We start from the raw sequence: 17929 nt of genomic DNA, 5'->3' as shown, positions 1-17929 counted from the left end.
TATGGCTGAAGGACACCCTTTTTATTTTTTCAAAAAAGGTCGCGGTTAAAGAATCGGCAAAATGCTTTTGAAATTTTGTTCTCCATTTAAATAATTGAATTTTATCTAGACTTACACGTTTTACTGTATAAGTTAGAACCATACTTCAACTGAAATTCGTTTTTCGACGAAGAAAATAAATAAATAACTAGTTAGTCCGCTGAATAATAATGGATAATCAATTGTGATGGTACATCACGTTCTCGAATCAGATAAAATATTTTAGATTATAAAAAATCGTTAAAGGAATGATATACCTAAACCTAATTTAATTATTATTACTTAGTTTGTGGTTTTGTTTGGTGTTAAGTGCAAAGATATACAATGTGTTATCTACAAACTTATCCCTAAAGTACTGTGGGCATTATTGCATAGATGTTTTTATATGATGCGACGCTACTATGTCGGATTTGTCACTTTACATCTTTTGTTATACTTTAGTAATAAGTTTTAATTTTGACCCTAGTTATTTTTTACAAGAGGTTTTAATAGTGCGACAATTGAAAAAGCGGCAGGCTTACCTCAAAGAAGTTGTTGTTGTTGTTTTGAATTAAGCACAAAGCTACATAATTGGCTACCTGTGCTCTGACCACCACGGGTATCGAAACCCAGTTTTTAGCGTTGTAAGTCCGCAGACATACCGCTGAGCCATATTGCAAAACTATATCAATTCGGAAGAAAATGCAATGACGAAACGCTTTGTTTAAATAAAAATATATTATTTTATATTCATGTGGAGTATAATAAAGGTCGCATTTTCTCAACTTTTATCAAAAATAATAATCATTTCCTCCCATCAAGGAAATTTCGCCCTCTATCTCATGGAATCTATACTGCTAAGCTGTGATTAACCTGCAAAATAAAATTTGGGACTTGAAGGAAAAAGTGGGAAGGTAAAATATAAAGCTTGCATTTTTTGCTTCGCAATAATTCATTTAGGTTTATTTTATCCGGACGGTTTAAGGGAAGAGGAGAAAGGGAACCATATTCTTACAATTATCTTCATATAAGCGTTTTTATAATCACTTTTGTAAGTTTCTTATACTTTGCTCTCGATGTACTCATGATGTCGTGTAGCCTAAGTTGAAGCCATAGTTTGTTAAATTGCAGAGTTATGGTGACATAGACCAATGTTTCAAAAGTTCAAAATGTGAAACTAATTTTAAATTAAAACCCTGTTAAGATTACTTGTATTTAAAATAATTATAAGCTACAGAGGTACTCTAATTCGATCATAGTTTTAGGGCCTTTAAGTTCTTGTTTTAGTTGTAATTAAAATACTAATATTATGTAAATTATTCATAAAAATGAATTATAAAGTTATAAAACTAGTCTCGTTTAACATTGCTACTTGTTGCTACCATTAATTATTTTAGCACTAGTAGTGGTAATATAGTAACAGTAATAGTATTGTCACTAGTGCTACTGATAAATTATGATAAATTGTTAATGCCTTAGGCTCAACTTAGGTAGTGTAAAAATAACTTTCTATTTTAAATATTAGAAGTTGTTATTTAAAGTTAATTATGTTATTGTTAGAATGAATGAATAATTTGTACATTAAGCCAAACTCAAACCTTCTGGTAACTATCATTGGTATTGTTATGTTTGAGCACACACAGTAAGAGATGAGTAAAAACACGTTTAGTGTTATAATCTGATAAATCTGTATCTATGGAGATTTTTTACAAATTTCATATTCCTGAAGTGGACATATTTAACAGCAGTATTACTAATACTCTTGCTTTTTAACAAAAGTATTTAAAACAGTAATTAAATTGGTAAACGTAAATCACCCAGAGTTCAAAGCAGATAAGTTTGTAGGTGGCCTGATGTGGAAATTAGTTTTAATATAAAAAATTGAGTTTTATATGCATAAACTTTTAATTTAAAAGAAAATCTCCATAATTATTTCTAAACAATTAAATAAACTAATATAACTAAATGCTGTCCTTTATGAACTTTGCAAACATTACTCAAATATAGATTTAAATCTCAACTGTATAGTCAATAGAAGTGGAGATACTTTCTTTAAAATTCTATAACCTTATGTTAAAGATAGCCATGTTTGGATATAGACAATTTAAATGCAAGATGTAGTCAAGTATAGTGTAAAGTCATTGACCGAGGTTGTTTGTTAGAATTTAGGTTAGGTTTTAATGTAAAGTTAGTGTACACTGATATACTGTTGAATCTTTTAATCCAGAAAAAACTGATGGCCAACAACAACAGTCCTAGACCTCAACCTTTGGTAGTAGCAACCGAGTCCTCTCGTAGACAGAGGAAAAGACAACAACCGCCAGTTTTTAATGGAACTGGAATTTCTTTTGAAGACAGAGACAGTGATTTTGTTTGGTAGATTTTTAAATATTTCTAGTTGATTTTCAATTTGTGTAAATGACGGTAACTTTTCTATGAGTCTGCTTCCTTTACCGACAAATATCTTCTTCATATGTAATATATGAATAACAATATACCAAGGTCATTCAGTGATCATATTTGAAAGTATGTAACTTGAAGAGTTGCCAACAGGGTGATTCCAGCAAGTAACACTGCACAACAAAGTTTTTGTTTATTGAACACTGTTGGGTGTCTCTTATAGATTTTTGGCTGCTGCTCATGAAAATCTCATCCAAATTTGCCCATCACGTACTGTTTCATTGAAATCTTCAGTTTCACCAGAACATTGCTACAATGGAAAAACGATATCAGGGCAACTGTAATCCGTCAATGCTTGCTAACTAGTGTTGGACACTGCAACATGAGGCACCGTACATTGAATACATACAAAAATCACGAGTAAAACACTTTTAATTATGTTGAACTTTATAGCGTATTAGAAACATAAACGCAATTAAATACATTATTGCCGGTAAACAGTTAACTGTCTATTTCTCAGAGTTCCAACGTGATGAAGCAAAACCAAAACTATATTTGTGCATACCCACCAGGTACCTGTCACAATCAACAAAAACTTATCAGGAAAAATGTTGTGCAGTGTAATCTGAGTGTAATGTCGCTTCCCTTCTACTACCTGTAACAACACTACCCTTGAAGAAAGTATTAATTTGTTCTATTACTTATGTTTAGAAGATTTTCAATTCCTCTGTTAAACTTTTTAATTGATATTCTGGCCTCTATCAATGCTATTGGCAGCTTGTTCCAACAGGTAATTGCCTTGTTAGAAAAGTGAAACTGTTAATTTGAGTATTAACTAATCTGTCTGGTACCTTATCATAAATGGTTGAAAAATCTGAGTACCTCAACTCCTTGCCATTTTTTATTGTCCAGAAAGCAAGCAGTATTATTAAAGAAGTTAACAGATTTGTAATGGAAGATTTCCTGTTGGTGAATATAACTGAAAATATAGTGATGTAATATTAACCAGATGACAAGTAATATTTTTGTAAAGAAATTAATTAATTTGTAATGCAATATTTCATGTTAAGCACAATAGAAAATAGAGATATAATAGTAACACAGAAATAATTATAAAATTCAATTGAGACAATGCTTTTAGGAAGATTCCTTCATGTAAAGTTTCATTTCCTCGTGACATCCTTTTATATTTAATCTATGCAATAGATTAAATATTATTAATTAATTAATATCATTATTAATGGAGTATGGATAGACCTTGCATTCTTGATTGGAAAAGCCAGCTAAAAAGACTAAATTCCTCGGAAATGTAGAATTTCAATTCCTGAATAATAACAATAATCTTATAATAAGACATAAAACAATAAATGGTTTTTGTAAAGAGAGAGCTGATGAATTACTCAAATTACTTCATAAATAAATGGAAAGTTAGAACTCCTTACAAAAACTGTGTGAATTTTGTTTCATTAATTGGAAACTTTGGTGAAAAATCGTTTTCACAGTGATGTTTTTGTTTGTTTTTGCTTTAGTCCCATATGTTTTGACCTCATTGAAGAAGCTCATATGACGAAATGTGGACATACATTTTGGTAAGTGAAAACTTAAGTTGCTTGAATTTAAAAAAAAAATATTAAGTCTTAGTGACATCAAATTATGATTAATAAAATCTCCACCTGTTGGTGACAAGAAACCCACTTGAGATAAAAATGTATCTCAGAATGGCTGGTATGGGTATTAACACTTTTATTGATAAAGGAGAGAACAATGTTTTGACCTTCCTAGGTCATCTTCAGGTTAACAAAACAGAGTTTGCATACCAGCCATTCTGAGATACAAATTACCCACTTGTAAGAGTTTATGTCAACTTGTAATGACCCTAATAACTTACGTTGGGTGTTACTTTAACTGATATGAAATTGATTGTTTGGTTTTACGTGTTAAATCTTTTCATTTTTGACCTTGTTTTTATTGTCTAATCAAATCTGTGTTTATTTCAGACCCATACGTATAACCAAAGCTGCAGTAAACACCACTGTATCAACGTTTTGTTAAAGCAGTTTAATAAGTTTTGAGTTGTTGCTTTGTGTTTGGCATGTACTGTACCCAGTAAAAGATACAAGTTTTTAGTATTAACAGGCACTAGAAACAGTTTTAATTTGGTATAGAAGGGAGTGTTATGATGTTAGTGTGTTTGTATTGACCTGTTACATCTGTATTTGATGGGAGTTAGGCACTGGTTGTTTGATGTGTGAGACAGAGGAAAATCTAAGACTTCTAGAAGTGTTCTACATTGCTGTTTCCTCTTTCTCCCCAAAAATCTTACAAGTGAAATTCTTAGATGTTTTGAAATTAAATATGGTATTTTGTTATTTAATGGAAGAAAAGGGTTGGTTACTTTCTTTTTTTCAGTTATTTACTTTTAAAAGTTGTATTCAAGAATTACCAAATAATCGTATGCGTGCGAGCAGTGGGAGAAGATTTGATATCGGACATCTTTTACATTATAGTTTAATAAATCATTAGTGTGCCACTTGTGAAAATATACTGTTAATTTTAAATTTCTAAGTATTTTCATCAAGACATCATCATGTTTGAGTTTAAAGCCAGTCCTATTTGAGTGCCAAATAAACGTCCATTGAAAAATGTGTACTATATTCGATGCCTTGTAAGACGCTACATCATGGAAGATCCACCCTAGTTATGGAAAGATGATTCTAAGAAAATATTTTGACTAATCAACAAACACCTTGATGCAGCCTTGATGGTTTTTCATCCTGTTGATTAAATACAGTCAAATACATCACATTCCTCACACTATATTGACAATATTAGTTAAATTTAATGTTTTATGCTGTTGAAAATATTTATTGGTAAGTAATGAGATTACTATCTGTATGAGAAGCCATTTTGAGTACGCCCTAAGCTAACCTCTTGTCTTAATCCATCACTTTTATCTCTGAAGATGCATAGGGATTTTTCAAGGTATTTTTAAAAGACAATTGGTGTGTCACAAGGTGTAAAATGTGGCATGTTTTGCACGTTACATTTATCATTTATTGAAGCATGTGTTATTTTCATTTGCCACTGAAGAGTAAACCTGAGGAAGACATTTGTGGCTGTAGATCCCCTAAACAATTTTTAGTTAAAATGAAAAACAAATCCTTCCTCCTTTATTATCTAAATTTTAACTGTTTGAAGTGCTTGCCTCAAAAGTTTGACATTCTGCTGCTTTTGTTATGTTTATAAATATAATTTTATCTGTTTCTATATTGCACAGAAGAGCACCATTTTGTCTAAGGTTTAACAGTTTGATTTATTGAATGTTGGATATGTATATAACTGAAGGGCCCCCAATTTCTCATGCAGAGGTATGAATTTTTACCAATGTAACTGGTATCTGTAAATGTTCATGATACCAGTTTTTGAATTTCATCTGATCATACACTTACCTTGGTTCTATCATGAACCGTATTGTAACCAGGCATTTTGTATTCTGAGAAACATTGATGTATCAAAAATTCTGTACTTGATTTGAGTTGCAATATATTTCATTGAAGAAAGGCCCTAAAGACTTTCATTCATTATAATAAGCCCTAACCAAAGTATGGTAGTATGGTCCTATAAGAGAAACAGCAGAGGTATACCTTATGTTAAACAAGATGTTGAAAAAGTTTCACGTCCAAGTTATAATAGGCTTAATCTTTTGACAGTTACAATTAATTATAGCCTATTACACAAACCTATAAGAATCTGGTAACAAGCTGTATAGTAGGCTTAGTATATTTTTTAACACTACATTCATTAGCTATTCTCTTAGGGATTTTCAGGAAGTACAAGTGTTTAATAATAGTGTTAACCACATCATGTTTGTCAAGTCCACTGCCAATAATGAGCTTTTCTCAATACAGAACTCGTGAGGCCAGCTGGAACACAGTGGTGGTTGGAACACTGTGTTGATATAGGTCATTTGTTACGACAACAGCTGCTAAGATGTTAACATCTTGTCTCTGTTAGGAGAAAATATTGTAGTTTTGAAAAATATAATAGACCTAATACTAAAGTCTTATACCAAATATCATGAATTATACTCGCGCTTTGTCAGCTTGGAAAAGTAGTTCACGCCATAACAATGACTTCTTTCTTTATGCTGATTGGAATGTAAATTTGTTTGTATGTTTATTATGTCTTACAAGAAGTATCGTGTTATAAGGCCTGTGTAATATTTCTTTACAGGAGGTGTACACATTGTAACACATCGTTGCAGGAATTGTCACATTATACACACTGAGTAACATTTCAAATACTTGTGTTCTCACTGTTTACGTTTCAGTTTCAAGTGCATCAGAAGAGCCCTGGAACAGAGTAACAGGTGTCCCAAGTGCAACTTTGTGATCGACAAAAAAGATCAAATATTCCCCAACTTCCTATGTTAGTATTGTATCTTTTACTTTATATGTCTACCAAGTCTATCTGTAAAACTGTCTTCATTTGACAACTGATTACTGGCATATCTTTATAAAGGGATTTTCATATTTTGTAAATTTATCTGTCTCTCTTTTTAATAGTTGTTTTACATTCTAGTTAATTTTGTATATTTTGACCTTCAGAAACTCTGTGATAAGTCGTCTTATGTGGGATTAATTACAGTTGTAAGTTGAACACCTATTGGGTTCACTGAATAATCACAAATTGATTAAAAGAACTGACTCGGGATAGAAAGTAAAGTGATGATAAATTTGTCTAGTTAAATTACTCAAAGATATGTCTTAGGACTTTCATTATTTATTTTTATGGGTTTGTTAGAATCGTAGTCATTGGTAATTCTAACTGTATTCTAAATGGTTGGCATGATTTGGTTCTGTTGGGAATACTTCTTACCCCAAAAAACCTTTACAATCTTGAAATTTAAAACTGACCAGAAATGAAAGATAGATTTTGATAAAGTTTATAATGAATATCTGTATTGTCAGGGTGTATGACAAATTTGGTATTTGTAGTCTAACGTAGTCTTTGTTCTTTTGTAAGAAATACTTTATTTCAACAGCTGACACGCGATTTTTATTCTCATTCATAAGTTTTATGAACCACTAAAAATCTTTTTTGCATAAATATTGTTTTGAATATAATTTCAAATTTAGTGTTAAAATTTTTTATGTTTAGCATTACTTTATAATTTTTTTTAACTAAGTACAATATATACCGTTGAAAATTTGTATCTACAACTGAACTATTTATTAAAACTTAATTGTATTCAGACTTTCATAATTTGGGTTAGTTTTCACGACATATTTTAGTTTTGGTCATTTCGATTAAGAGAGGTTATAGACTATTTTTGTTTTAACACTTAAATGTAATTTTATTTAGTGAATGAGCTTATTACGAAACATCAACAGAAGATGGCAGAAAAGAAACTCAAAGTAGACAACACTGTAAGCAGTAATACTTTGTTATTCCATACGTATTGTTTGTAGACAATATATTGCAAACCCATAATGATTTTGATGTTTTCTTTCTTTACTTACTGCTTTTCAGTTAAAATAATGAATGTGATGATTTATAAATAAAGCTTCATATTTTACATATATTAGAGAGATTGGTAAAGGTTTACACAATTTCAAAACATTTATGTTCTTTGGTATCAAGTTCTAACTTGCATATTGCAATAGATACAACCTTTTTACAGGTTGAATGCTAATCAAGTTGTGAATGAACAGTCATGTAAACAAATGTTTCACTTAATCTGTCATTAATCTCAGCTACTAATGTTTTCTGCTATTAGTATCTTTATTGAATACCTTTTAACAAGTCAGTTTTATTTTTATGAAAGTGGATTTGTTGAATGATTTAGTCTGTGTGTGTGTGTGTGCATTGCTTTTAATAATTTACAACAGTTTCTTCCAGCACCATTAACATTGCATAAATGTCAAAAACTATCTCAGACTTCCAAAACAATCAGATTTGGAGCTAGGAAGTAGTTGGCACTTAGCACTAAAATTGTTCATTACAAACTCTCAAAGTCTGTGTTTATAGTTTTTAAATTACATTGTTAATAGAAAAAAGTAAAACAAATAGCTTGACCAACAATAAGTTTGTGTTTGATTATAGAAAGCCCAAGGGGTATCAAAGCTTCAAGAATTTCTTGCTCAAGAAGGAGACAAGCTAAACCTTGCTGATGTTAACTACATGCTTGAAATGCTGTCGCAGAAAAAACAACAGTTAGAAGCCGTAAGAGAATGCCTTGTCATGTTACCGTCTTTCAACTGAAATTACCTGATGTTAAGGGCTTGAAAAATTGTTTGATAGTTTCAAGATGATAAACTTAAAGTTCTGTCTTTTTCACTATTTATTACTCACTTTATATCATTCTATTAATATTTTGCAGTCTAAGTATCTATATCACAATGGCTGAGAGGACACGTACTGTGAGATATCTGTGGAACCTTCATGTACTTCTAATCACGAACACTTTAGTCCTAGAACTTCACTGACATGTTGACCTTTAAAATGCTTAATCTTTTGTTATCTATTTGAGTTGGCTGTTGGTCAGTAATCAAATGAAATTCTGTGTTTAATAACAGAAAATTTATATAAAATAAAAGCTGTTGAATTGTACATTTCAGTGATACAAAATATAAGGTTTAATAAATATCTGATATACTTTTCAAATGCATTGCCAACCAAACATGTTTCAACATATATTTTTTCTGATATGAAATTTTTAGTTATGAAATTCTATGTCCACAGTTTATAATAATTTTAACTTTGGTGATGTAATTATTCAAGAAACAGGATAATGTCTTTATATAAGTAATTAATCTAATTCTGTTTCAGCTATATAACTTCTGACACAGAATTTTTGTTGGGGGGAGTTGAAAAGTGAATTATTCATTAGTTAAGTAGATGTTTCAACCTAATGTGTCTGATATTTCAATACTGATAACATTGAGTATACCAGCAAATATCACAATGAATTCTTAACACTGCAAAAAGTACCTTTACCAAAGAGGAGATTAGTATTTTATTTATTTAGAATTTATTAAATTTTTTACATCTTAAGAAACCTCTCTTTATAGGCTTCGTTTGTTTTCATCCACAGAAACCTGGTATCAATATAAATGTGTTTCGTCATTACTGTAAAACAAGGGGTGAAAAGAAAAAACTTTCTTACTGCATTATTTACAGGAAAAAAAATTCTCCTGGTGCCAGATTTATTTTAAAAACAAAACTAGTAAATTTGAAAGGAGAATCCCAAACCATTGTTCTAGAAGGAACCATGTGTGTGCCCAAAGTAGTGATATAGTAAATGCTTTTTGCAGTCTACATATGTTATAACTACAGGATGTTCGGAGGTCACTGTGTAGTTTTGTAATCATATTTTATTCAGTCTATTTCAAGCCAGCAACTGATAGCGGTGTTTAGGAACGAAATAAGAAGGATCCAATGGGGGTCACTTTCAACATTGTTTATAATTGTCATTCATATTTACCTCCTGTATTCTATATTGAAACGTGTCTGTTAATAAATATATAAGTGCACAGTGACTTTCCGAACACCCTGTATTATACACAAAGACCAGAAAATATAAGTGGCACAGTTATTTTGATTTTGAAGCGTTTTTGTATATTTTCAAACTGTTGTGCTGAATTTACACATGAACCAAACACTTGTTTAATCTGTGAGTTAGTTATATTGAAATTAAACTGATTTTAATGAAGTCCTAGAATTTTTATATGGAACTATTATGTAGTTGGTGTGTTTCTCTAACATCCTGTCTGCAAAGTTTTATACGTGTATTTGAAATTAGAAGGGTTATGAATATTTATTTTAAATTATTTTCTTTACTTGCTATTGATGATTATTTGTTACAAATGGAAAGTCAGTAAATATTGAGATACGATCCCTGACTTGTTTTGTATATATATTTTTTTAAATTTTTGTACAGGACTGTAAGGCAACACAGCTTCAATTACTTAAAGAATTTTTGGAACAGATTAGGAAACAAAAGAAAGATGTGAGACTCTGATATTTTATATTTATTTTGAGGAATTTCATTGATCAAAATGCCTAATATATAGTAAAAGTTAAATAAGAGCTTTTTTCAGTATTTTGAATAGCAGAAATGAATGATTAATTATATAATTGTTTATACCTGAATACTTATGAAATGTTCGTAAATAAAAACAGATTCTGTTATTCTGATCAATAAAGCTGTATGCATGTTGGATGTCTTTAAGTGTTTATGGTTGAAGCTGTAGTAACCTTGTTGTTGTTACTTTTAACCTGTGTTTTATACCAATACCAGTAGAAATTGTGTGTACAACCCAATGTAACTTTTAATTGTACAATTTACAGTAGCCATATTCTAAAGTTATTCTTGTGTTTCAAGCATTAAAACGGTTGTATGCCACTGAATTTTACTGTGTTAAATTTTGTCATCAGCTATAAATTAGCAGTTATTTTATAATTTTTGTATACTTTTTGTTGTAGGTACTAGACCAGATAAACAAAGAAATAGACGTCATTGATAAAGACACCAAACATGTGGAAGTATGTTATCTATAAATCTCTCTCAACCTTTTGGCATTGCTATTGTAATGGTCATACTTGTTTTCTCTGTCCTTCTAAACTTCTTCAATTTTAGAATCAACATGCTAAACTCAAGTTTGATTCTCATTGTGTAACACTACTTGTTAATAATTTTATTGACTTTCTTTTATGTGTACAAATAAATTTTTATAAACGTGAAAGTTGCAGTGTCTTTCTGGTTATATACTCTTGTTCTGATAATGTGTGGGAACTTGAAATTCGAACATCAGTCAGATGAAACGGCTTGATATTAAAATCAAATATGTATATATTTCCGTTTGTTAAAAAAGGAAAACATTTGTTCATCAGAGATGTTCGTTCACTTCAAGTTTTTTTTTATTTTTTGGTTCATATAGGAAATGATTCAAGACCACCAACTAGTCTACCAAAGAAAAAGTGTAAGTGTATTTTCATTATTAAAACTATTGTCATGGGTAACTTTTTAATGCATGACACAAGGTTTAGTTTCTTGCATTCAAAATTTTATTAAACTATTTGTGCCATACCAGTTAGTACAGCATAATTCTTAGCTAATAATCCATATTTTAATATTAAGTTTTAAGTTCTTTAATTCTTAGTCAGTATTTTACAAATCCTCAATTTTTTTCTCCCCTGGTGTGAAACATTTTCTTTAGACAATCTTCTCTTTATCTACAACCTCTCCAGTAACTATGAAATTAAATATAAATCACTCACTATAATATTGTCATTGGTCAGCCAAACCATAATTTTTATGGCCTTCAATTTTGTGTAGTTACAGAGCTATCAAATAGAAAGTCAGACCTCTCCTGCCACACCCACTTGTCACATCCTCTCAGAATTTATTAATAGTTTTCTCTTACGTTTAATTATACACCAAAGCATTGAAATCTGTAAAGACTTTGAGTACAAACAGGTCACATGGTTGGTCAAATTGACTGAGCTTGTGTTGAGAGAGTTAGACTTGTTTATACCAGAAGTGGACAAGATAAAGTTTTCAAAATCATAATTGGTGTCAAGAGAATTTTGGTTTTCTTGTACTTCTACAAATATTATTTTACATTTCTCTTGTAAAGTAGAAAACAAATATTTAAGTTGAAACCTGTTGTTATTTTTTGTAGTGTTGTTCGATATGTTAACAAATAAATAAGTTTTTAAAATTCTGATATTATATGTAAAAGTTAACACTAAAACACAAATATTCATTTTGGCCCAATCTCTAATGGTTAAGTTAACTTCTCAAGATAATTAGTGAAAGCTTTCTAGAAACAAATGTGATTCCTAAAGGACAGACGTGATGTCTAGAATGTTCTAGTACTGTTTTTGTGTGCACTAAACACACAAGTTGGTTGCTCTTGGTGTTTGAAAAGTAAAAAAGATTGAAGAAAACATTGTGTGTTTGTTTTGTTGTTGTGAATGTGTTATCTGTGGGTTCACGTTTCGCCTGTCGTGACTCTTTTATTAGAATGGTCATTTATTTATGATGAATCATTCATAATTTTTTGGAAGCTGTTATGTAAACCTTTTTAGCATCCCTAAATATACAGTTTAACATACATTCTGAGAAACTTTGTCTGTAAATATTGGTGAAATGCACATAATTTATAACTGGAACATAAAATGTTCATTTTTTTTTTAGTAATATGGTTTTTAAATTTGCAGAGTATTTCATTGTTATTTCTGTAATTTCATTTCAAATTATTATTCCTTTTGCACCTGCACTTCAGTTGTGTTAAAACTTAAACTATAATTTCTCTCAAGCGACAAACAGAACTTGAAAATTGAGTTTATAGTGTACACAGTTATTTTGTCAGATGACGGAAACAGACCCGAACTACAGATTTTAATATTTAAAATCACATGAACTATCAAAATCCTGTTGAGATATTGCCCTACTCTTTGTATTTAGTGACCATATGTAACCAGATGATCTTGTTCTCATATGTTTAAAAGTTTCACTTGTGAGTCATTAGAGACTATAATAGAACTTGTGTTACTTGTACCTTAGTAAAACCAGTAGAATTTGCAGCTTTCCAGATTTTTCACTACGAAAACTTCACCCTAGTGTATTTGAATACGCGTTTCGGATACGTGCACAGGTTTTTTTCAACTACAACTGTTGTTTTCATATTATACTTAAAGTTTTGTATAATTAATGTACAACTGGGCGATAAGTGGAATTTCTTAATTAATCATTGAGTTCATTAATCAATTACATTAACTTCATTATTTTCACATGGAACTTAAACAGTTGTAGAAGTTAGAAACAGATAAAATCACTAATTTGGATTAGTTGAATAGTTTCATGAGTTATGGCACTAATTCATTTAATTTTTTAAACCTGGGATTAGTCAATAATAATTGTTATAATTGTAATAGTAATATTTTGATTACTGGGATAAGTAAAATAATTGAAAGCAGTAGTAAACAAAAATTCATTTTGATTATCTGGTTATTATTTGGATCATTAATTGATTTAATCTTTAATTTTGAGTTGATTATATCTCCGAGCTCCAAGCTACAGAATGCACTTTCAAACCTTTTAGTCTTACCCACCACATTAAATCTTCCACTTGGTATAAAACATGACGACATTGTGACAGGCATTGCTCAAGTGATGATTGTCTCGCATTAAAACGTTTTAACTGTGACGTGTGGTGATTGTAAGGCCTAAAACAAATGTTCAAGTAATACCGTTCAAATATACTGAAGATAAAATTGGTAACTGAAAGGATTTGGTACACAATAATAAGTTTTTATGGTATTTAAGAAACATTAGCTTGCTTGTATACATTTTAACTATAAAAGAACCACCATATTTCTTGGAAACTTCTTGGCCTGTATTTATCATGCTTGGTTTATAACAGATTTGATAGTTTGTAAAATTTGATGTAACATTGATTTTCCTTTTCTCAGCTGTCTTTGTTCAGTGGCCACTTAAATGTTGCTTGTTCAGCTAATGAAGAAACTCAGGCTATGTCTTTAGATAATACTGGTTGTACTTCTCTTAGTGGTCTTCAAGATGGCTTCAACGGAAGTCGATACGTAAGTTAATAGCTGAATGTCTCACTTTGAGGAGCATAAGTGTGCAGTTGACATCCAACTTTTGCAAGTTGATTCATTGTTATTTGTAATAGTAAATGTTTATAGATGTTAGTGTTTAGTGTTTTAGTGCTCTGAAAACATTGTTACCACTCTTAAATATTCTAGTGATTTGCATTCTTATTTGTAAGAAACAGCCCCTCAGTGGTACGTGGTTTGTAGTTTTATTTAATACTAAAAAAACAAAACAGGTTTCACTACCTTTTGTTGGGCACAGCCCAGATAGCCCATTATATTTCAAACAACACACACTAATAAAAACTTTTAATTTATTGAAAATAAAGTGTATTTATTGGTTGTACAATTTACTTCAACCAAGAATGTTGTTACCTTTTTTGACCTGACATCATATGAAGGTCGTGGGTCGTCAGTACACACACTTCTGTCTATGCTGTGTTGTAGCTACTGCAGTCAATAAATCAGTAATTTTTATAAGAAATATGTTGATCAAAATAAGTAGAAGTTAACTGATTATAAAGGATGGAATAATCTGATGAATATTTGAAAAACATTTAATTACAGAAAAAATAAAATAATTTTAATGTGTATTTTTAAGACTAACAGCAAAATGCTTGACATACAAAAATGGTAGAAAAGCTAAGTTAGATGCTAGTTTTTGAGTTAAAAAAAAATTAAATAATCTATCTAAGTTTCTTGCAATTTGCTTGTTTCTGCTTGTGTAACAAAATAGTCATCATATGTTAGTGACATTCACACAACCTGGTCTGCGAAGCTGTAATTTCAGCATTTACCTATTAAACAGATTTAAAATAGCTTTTCAATAAGGCAAAATATTGTTGTAGTTTTAACTTTTTTAAAGTTTACAAATAAGTTGTTGTATTTGTAACCACTTTTAGCTTCTGCTTTATGTTGGCTCATTATGAAATATAGTATTTTTTCCGTTAAGTGAAAACGTATATTGAAGTTTAACTTCTACACATGACTTCTGTATTGAAAATTATTTGTTATTAATTTTCTGTGTTACTTGTTTTCATATTCCCTAGTATTATGTAATATTATGTAATTAATTAAATTGTTTGTTGTTTTTCTACGCCTGTTTAGGGAAGTAAACAACATTGGTTGCCAACTACGGTAGCAGCTAGAAGAAAGCGTATGAATATACATTTTGAAGACTTGCAACAGTGTTATTTCTCGTCTCGAAGTAAAGAAATTCATTTGAATTCATCTGGTTAGTGATATGCCCGTTACTGTTTAAAGATTGAGAAAACTGTTTAAAACTGCTTGTGTTTTCCTCTTGTTAGATTCCCCAGTTTTATAGTTATAAAATGACATTGAAGCAATGCTCCAAGAACATCATGTATTATTTTATTATTGAAATGTAATTATTACTACTTGTGTTATTTGAAACTGTTAACAAACACTGGCATCTGTGATGTCTTTTTCTAATTTTAAATGGTACTTTTTAGTGCATTCGTTCATTATTTGCATAATATATATATTCATTTCTCATCCTGGAATTTAATTGCATTGGAAGCTGCTCATTATGTTATTTATGTAGACTTTGCATAAGCCTAGCTTGAATGAAACCTAAATTCTCTATAATTGTTCTTGATATAATGTTGGCATGAATTAATGGTACAAAAGCCACACACTACTGTGGCTTTACTAACCCTTGTCTTTACAAGCTGTTAATGTATACCAACCAATTCTTGTATGAAAACAAGATATAGTTCATGTAGTGGTCATGAAGTTTTGTATGTAAATATTAACTAATAGCAATTTAAACTTGATAATAAATTATCTTGTTTCATCACGCACAAAATGTTGAAAAATTCCTTTTTAATTTTTAATAACTTGTAGCATTATGTTAAGATATATTTGGAATGTTGTGTTCAGTGACTTTAAGCACAACCCTGAATGTTTGTTTATTGACACAGGTAATTCACAGTGTGATGGGTTGGAAGAATTTCAAGAGAGTCTTTCCAAGTTTACCAGATACAGTGCCATGAGACCTTTAGTAACATTAAATTATGCGAGTGATTTGTTTAACGCGTCGAGTATCGTTTCAAGGTGAGATGGTTTTTATTGATTACCTAAACCATTTAGTAAGCTACGCTCAGTGCACATGTTTGTTTTAAAAGGTAACAATAATCTTTATGTTTGTGTTACGTAACTCTTGCTCAAACGTAAGCTAAGTACGTTCAGGAGACTTGAAGGCAGTTGATAAATTAATGTGGTTAATTCTGTTGAACAAGTGAAAAAGCGCATACAGTGGTCTCTCAGTACAATAGATGTGAAAAACTAGTCTGGGATTGGAATGCTTTGAGAGAGGTTCTTATATAAGTTGGGAAGATAGTTGTAATCTGGGTGTTTAGATCTCTTATCATATGTTTGACCAAAACTGGCTCCAGTGAGTCAGTACAATGGTAGGACAACCGGTAATGATAAGATAGACAGAAATATAACTGTGTGGAACTCGATGTTGGTATGGAAAGAACACGAAGTGTTGAAACTGGTATACGTGACTTTGATATTTTACTGTTACTGTGGGCTTAAACCTTAATGCAAATTATTGTACATTGTATTGTGTATTTACTTGTTATCATATGATGTTGTACCAGTGATTTAATATTTTCAAGGTTACTTTATTTTTTGTACAGATGTAACTTCAAATAACATGAGCAACACAATCTTCATTTGTAGTAGTGATTAGTTATGATAGTAATAGATAGTTGGAATCACTTATATTTACCTGAAGTGTCTTCGTCAGCTTTCATGCTGATTATTTTGTGGATCTGTGCTGTAAAAGGTTTTACGGCAGGTTGAACAACCATGTAGTTACGATAGAAATGTGTCAAATTTATTTGGTACATTTTAGCAGATTCTGTAAAATGTCCGTAGTCACTGTGATGGGGTCTGAGTGGACCGTATAATGAAGAAATTAATTTTAAAATATTTACACAATAATAAACTATCATTTTGCAAGCAAAAAAAAACATTGACACTCAACCCTCTGCAGACTCAGCAAATAGTTCGATGTGGCTTTGCTATAACAAAACAAACTGTTAAAATCTTTTCCTTTATTGGTCAATAAATTAACACTGAATATTACAACTAGTTTCTTACCTTCTAAGCTAAGTATAACAACTTAACACAAACTGAATTGATATGGAAGCTACTGAGAACAACAAACGTATGTGCTTCCATCTGTCTGTGCCAATGTTTACAAAATATTTGTAGTCCGTGAAGACCTCGGCAGACCAGCATAGGGTTAAAACATTTATCAGAAAAACGGGTCTAATCTTGTTGTGGCAGTTATGAAGTTCATATTAAAATAAAACCATGTCTTAATTTTAAGATGGTTAATAATTTGCAGCCTGTGATTGTCTCGGACTAGTGGTGGCAAGGCTTGCAGAAAACATTTAGACAACTTTGTGCAGTAGGATAAGCTAATGCCATTTTTACAACTTTGTGCAGTAGGATAAGCTAATGCCATTTAGACAACTTTGTGCAGTAGGATAAGCTAATGCCATTTTTACAACTTTGTGCAGTAGGATAAGCTAATGCCATTTTTACAACTTTGTGCAGTAGGATAAGCTAATGCCATTTTTACAACTTTGTGCAGTGGGATAAGCTAATGCCATTTTACAACTTTGTGCAGTGGGATAAGCTAATGCCATTTTACAACTTTGTGCAGTGGGATAAGCTAATGCCATTTTACAACTTTGTGCAGTGGGATAAGCTAATGCCATTTTACAACTTTGTGCAGTGGGATAAGCTAATGCCATTTTACAACTTTGTGCAGTGGGATAAGCTAATGCCATTTTACAACTTTGTGCAGTGGGATAAGCTAATGCCATTTTACAACTTTGTGCAGTGGGAT

The 17929-nt window shown here is 30.8% G+C and overlaps 1 protein-coding gene across 6 annotated transcripts in view; it reads left to right on the top strand.

The window, feature by feature from the left end:
- The first annotated feature begins 811 nt into the window (after positions 1-811).
- LOC143228763 (E3 ubiquitin-protein ligase COP1-like) overlaps positions 812-17929 on the top strand; it is a 41430-nt gene continuing 24312 nt past the window's right edge. For 5 of the 6 annotated variants that reach the window (XR_013015451.1, XM_076460085.1, XM_076460083.1 and 2 more), the window contains exons 1-12: positions 908-1069; positions 2246-2394; positions 3948-4007; positions 6749-6846; positions 7783-7847; positions 8524-8643; positions 10361-10429; positions 10906-10965; positions 11361-11402; positions 13900-14028; positions 15148-15274; positions 15984-16116. Coding sequence is in view for 5 of the 6 variants with exons in the window: in XM_076460085.1 (XP_076316200.1) it covers positions 2255-2394; positions 3948-4007; positions 6749-6846; positions 7783-7847; positions 8524-8643; positions 10361-10429; positions 10906-10965; positions 11361-11402; positions 13900-14028; positions 15148-15274; positions 15984-16116 (1043 nt within the window). In the remaining variant the exon portion in view is untranslated. Of the gene's footprint in view, positions 1070-2245; positions 2395-3947; positions 4008-6748; positions 6847-7782; positions 7848-8523; positions 8644-10360; positions 10430-10905; positions 10966-11360; positions 11403-13899; positions 14029-15147; positions 15275-15983; positions 16117-17929 lie in introns of all 6 variants that reach the window. The other variant, XM_076460084.1, reaches the window with a different exon arrangement.

This window comes from Tachypleus tridentatus, chromosome 10, assembly GCF_004210375.1.
Source record: "Tachypleus tridentatus isolate NWPU-2018 chromosome 10, ASM421037v1, whole genome shotgun sequence".
In the NCBI taxonomy this organism is placed as follows: Eukaryota; Metazoa; Arthropoda; class Merostomata; order Xiphosura; family Limulidae; genus Tachypleus; species Tachypleus tridentatus.
The sequence above is the reverse complement of the archived record's forward strand: the minus strand, read 5'-3'. Positions and strand labels throughout refer to the sequence as shown.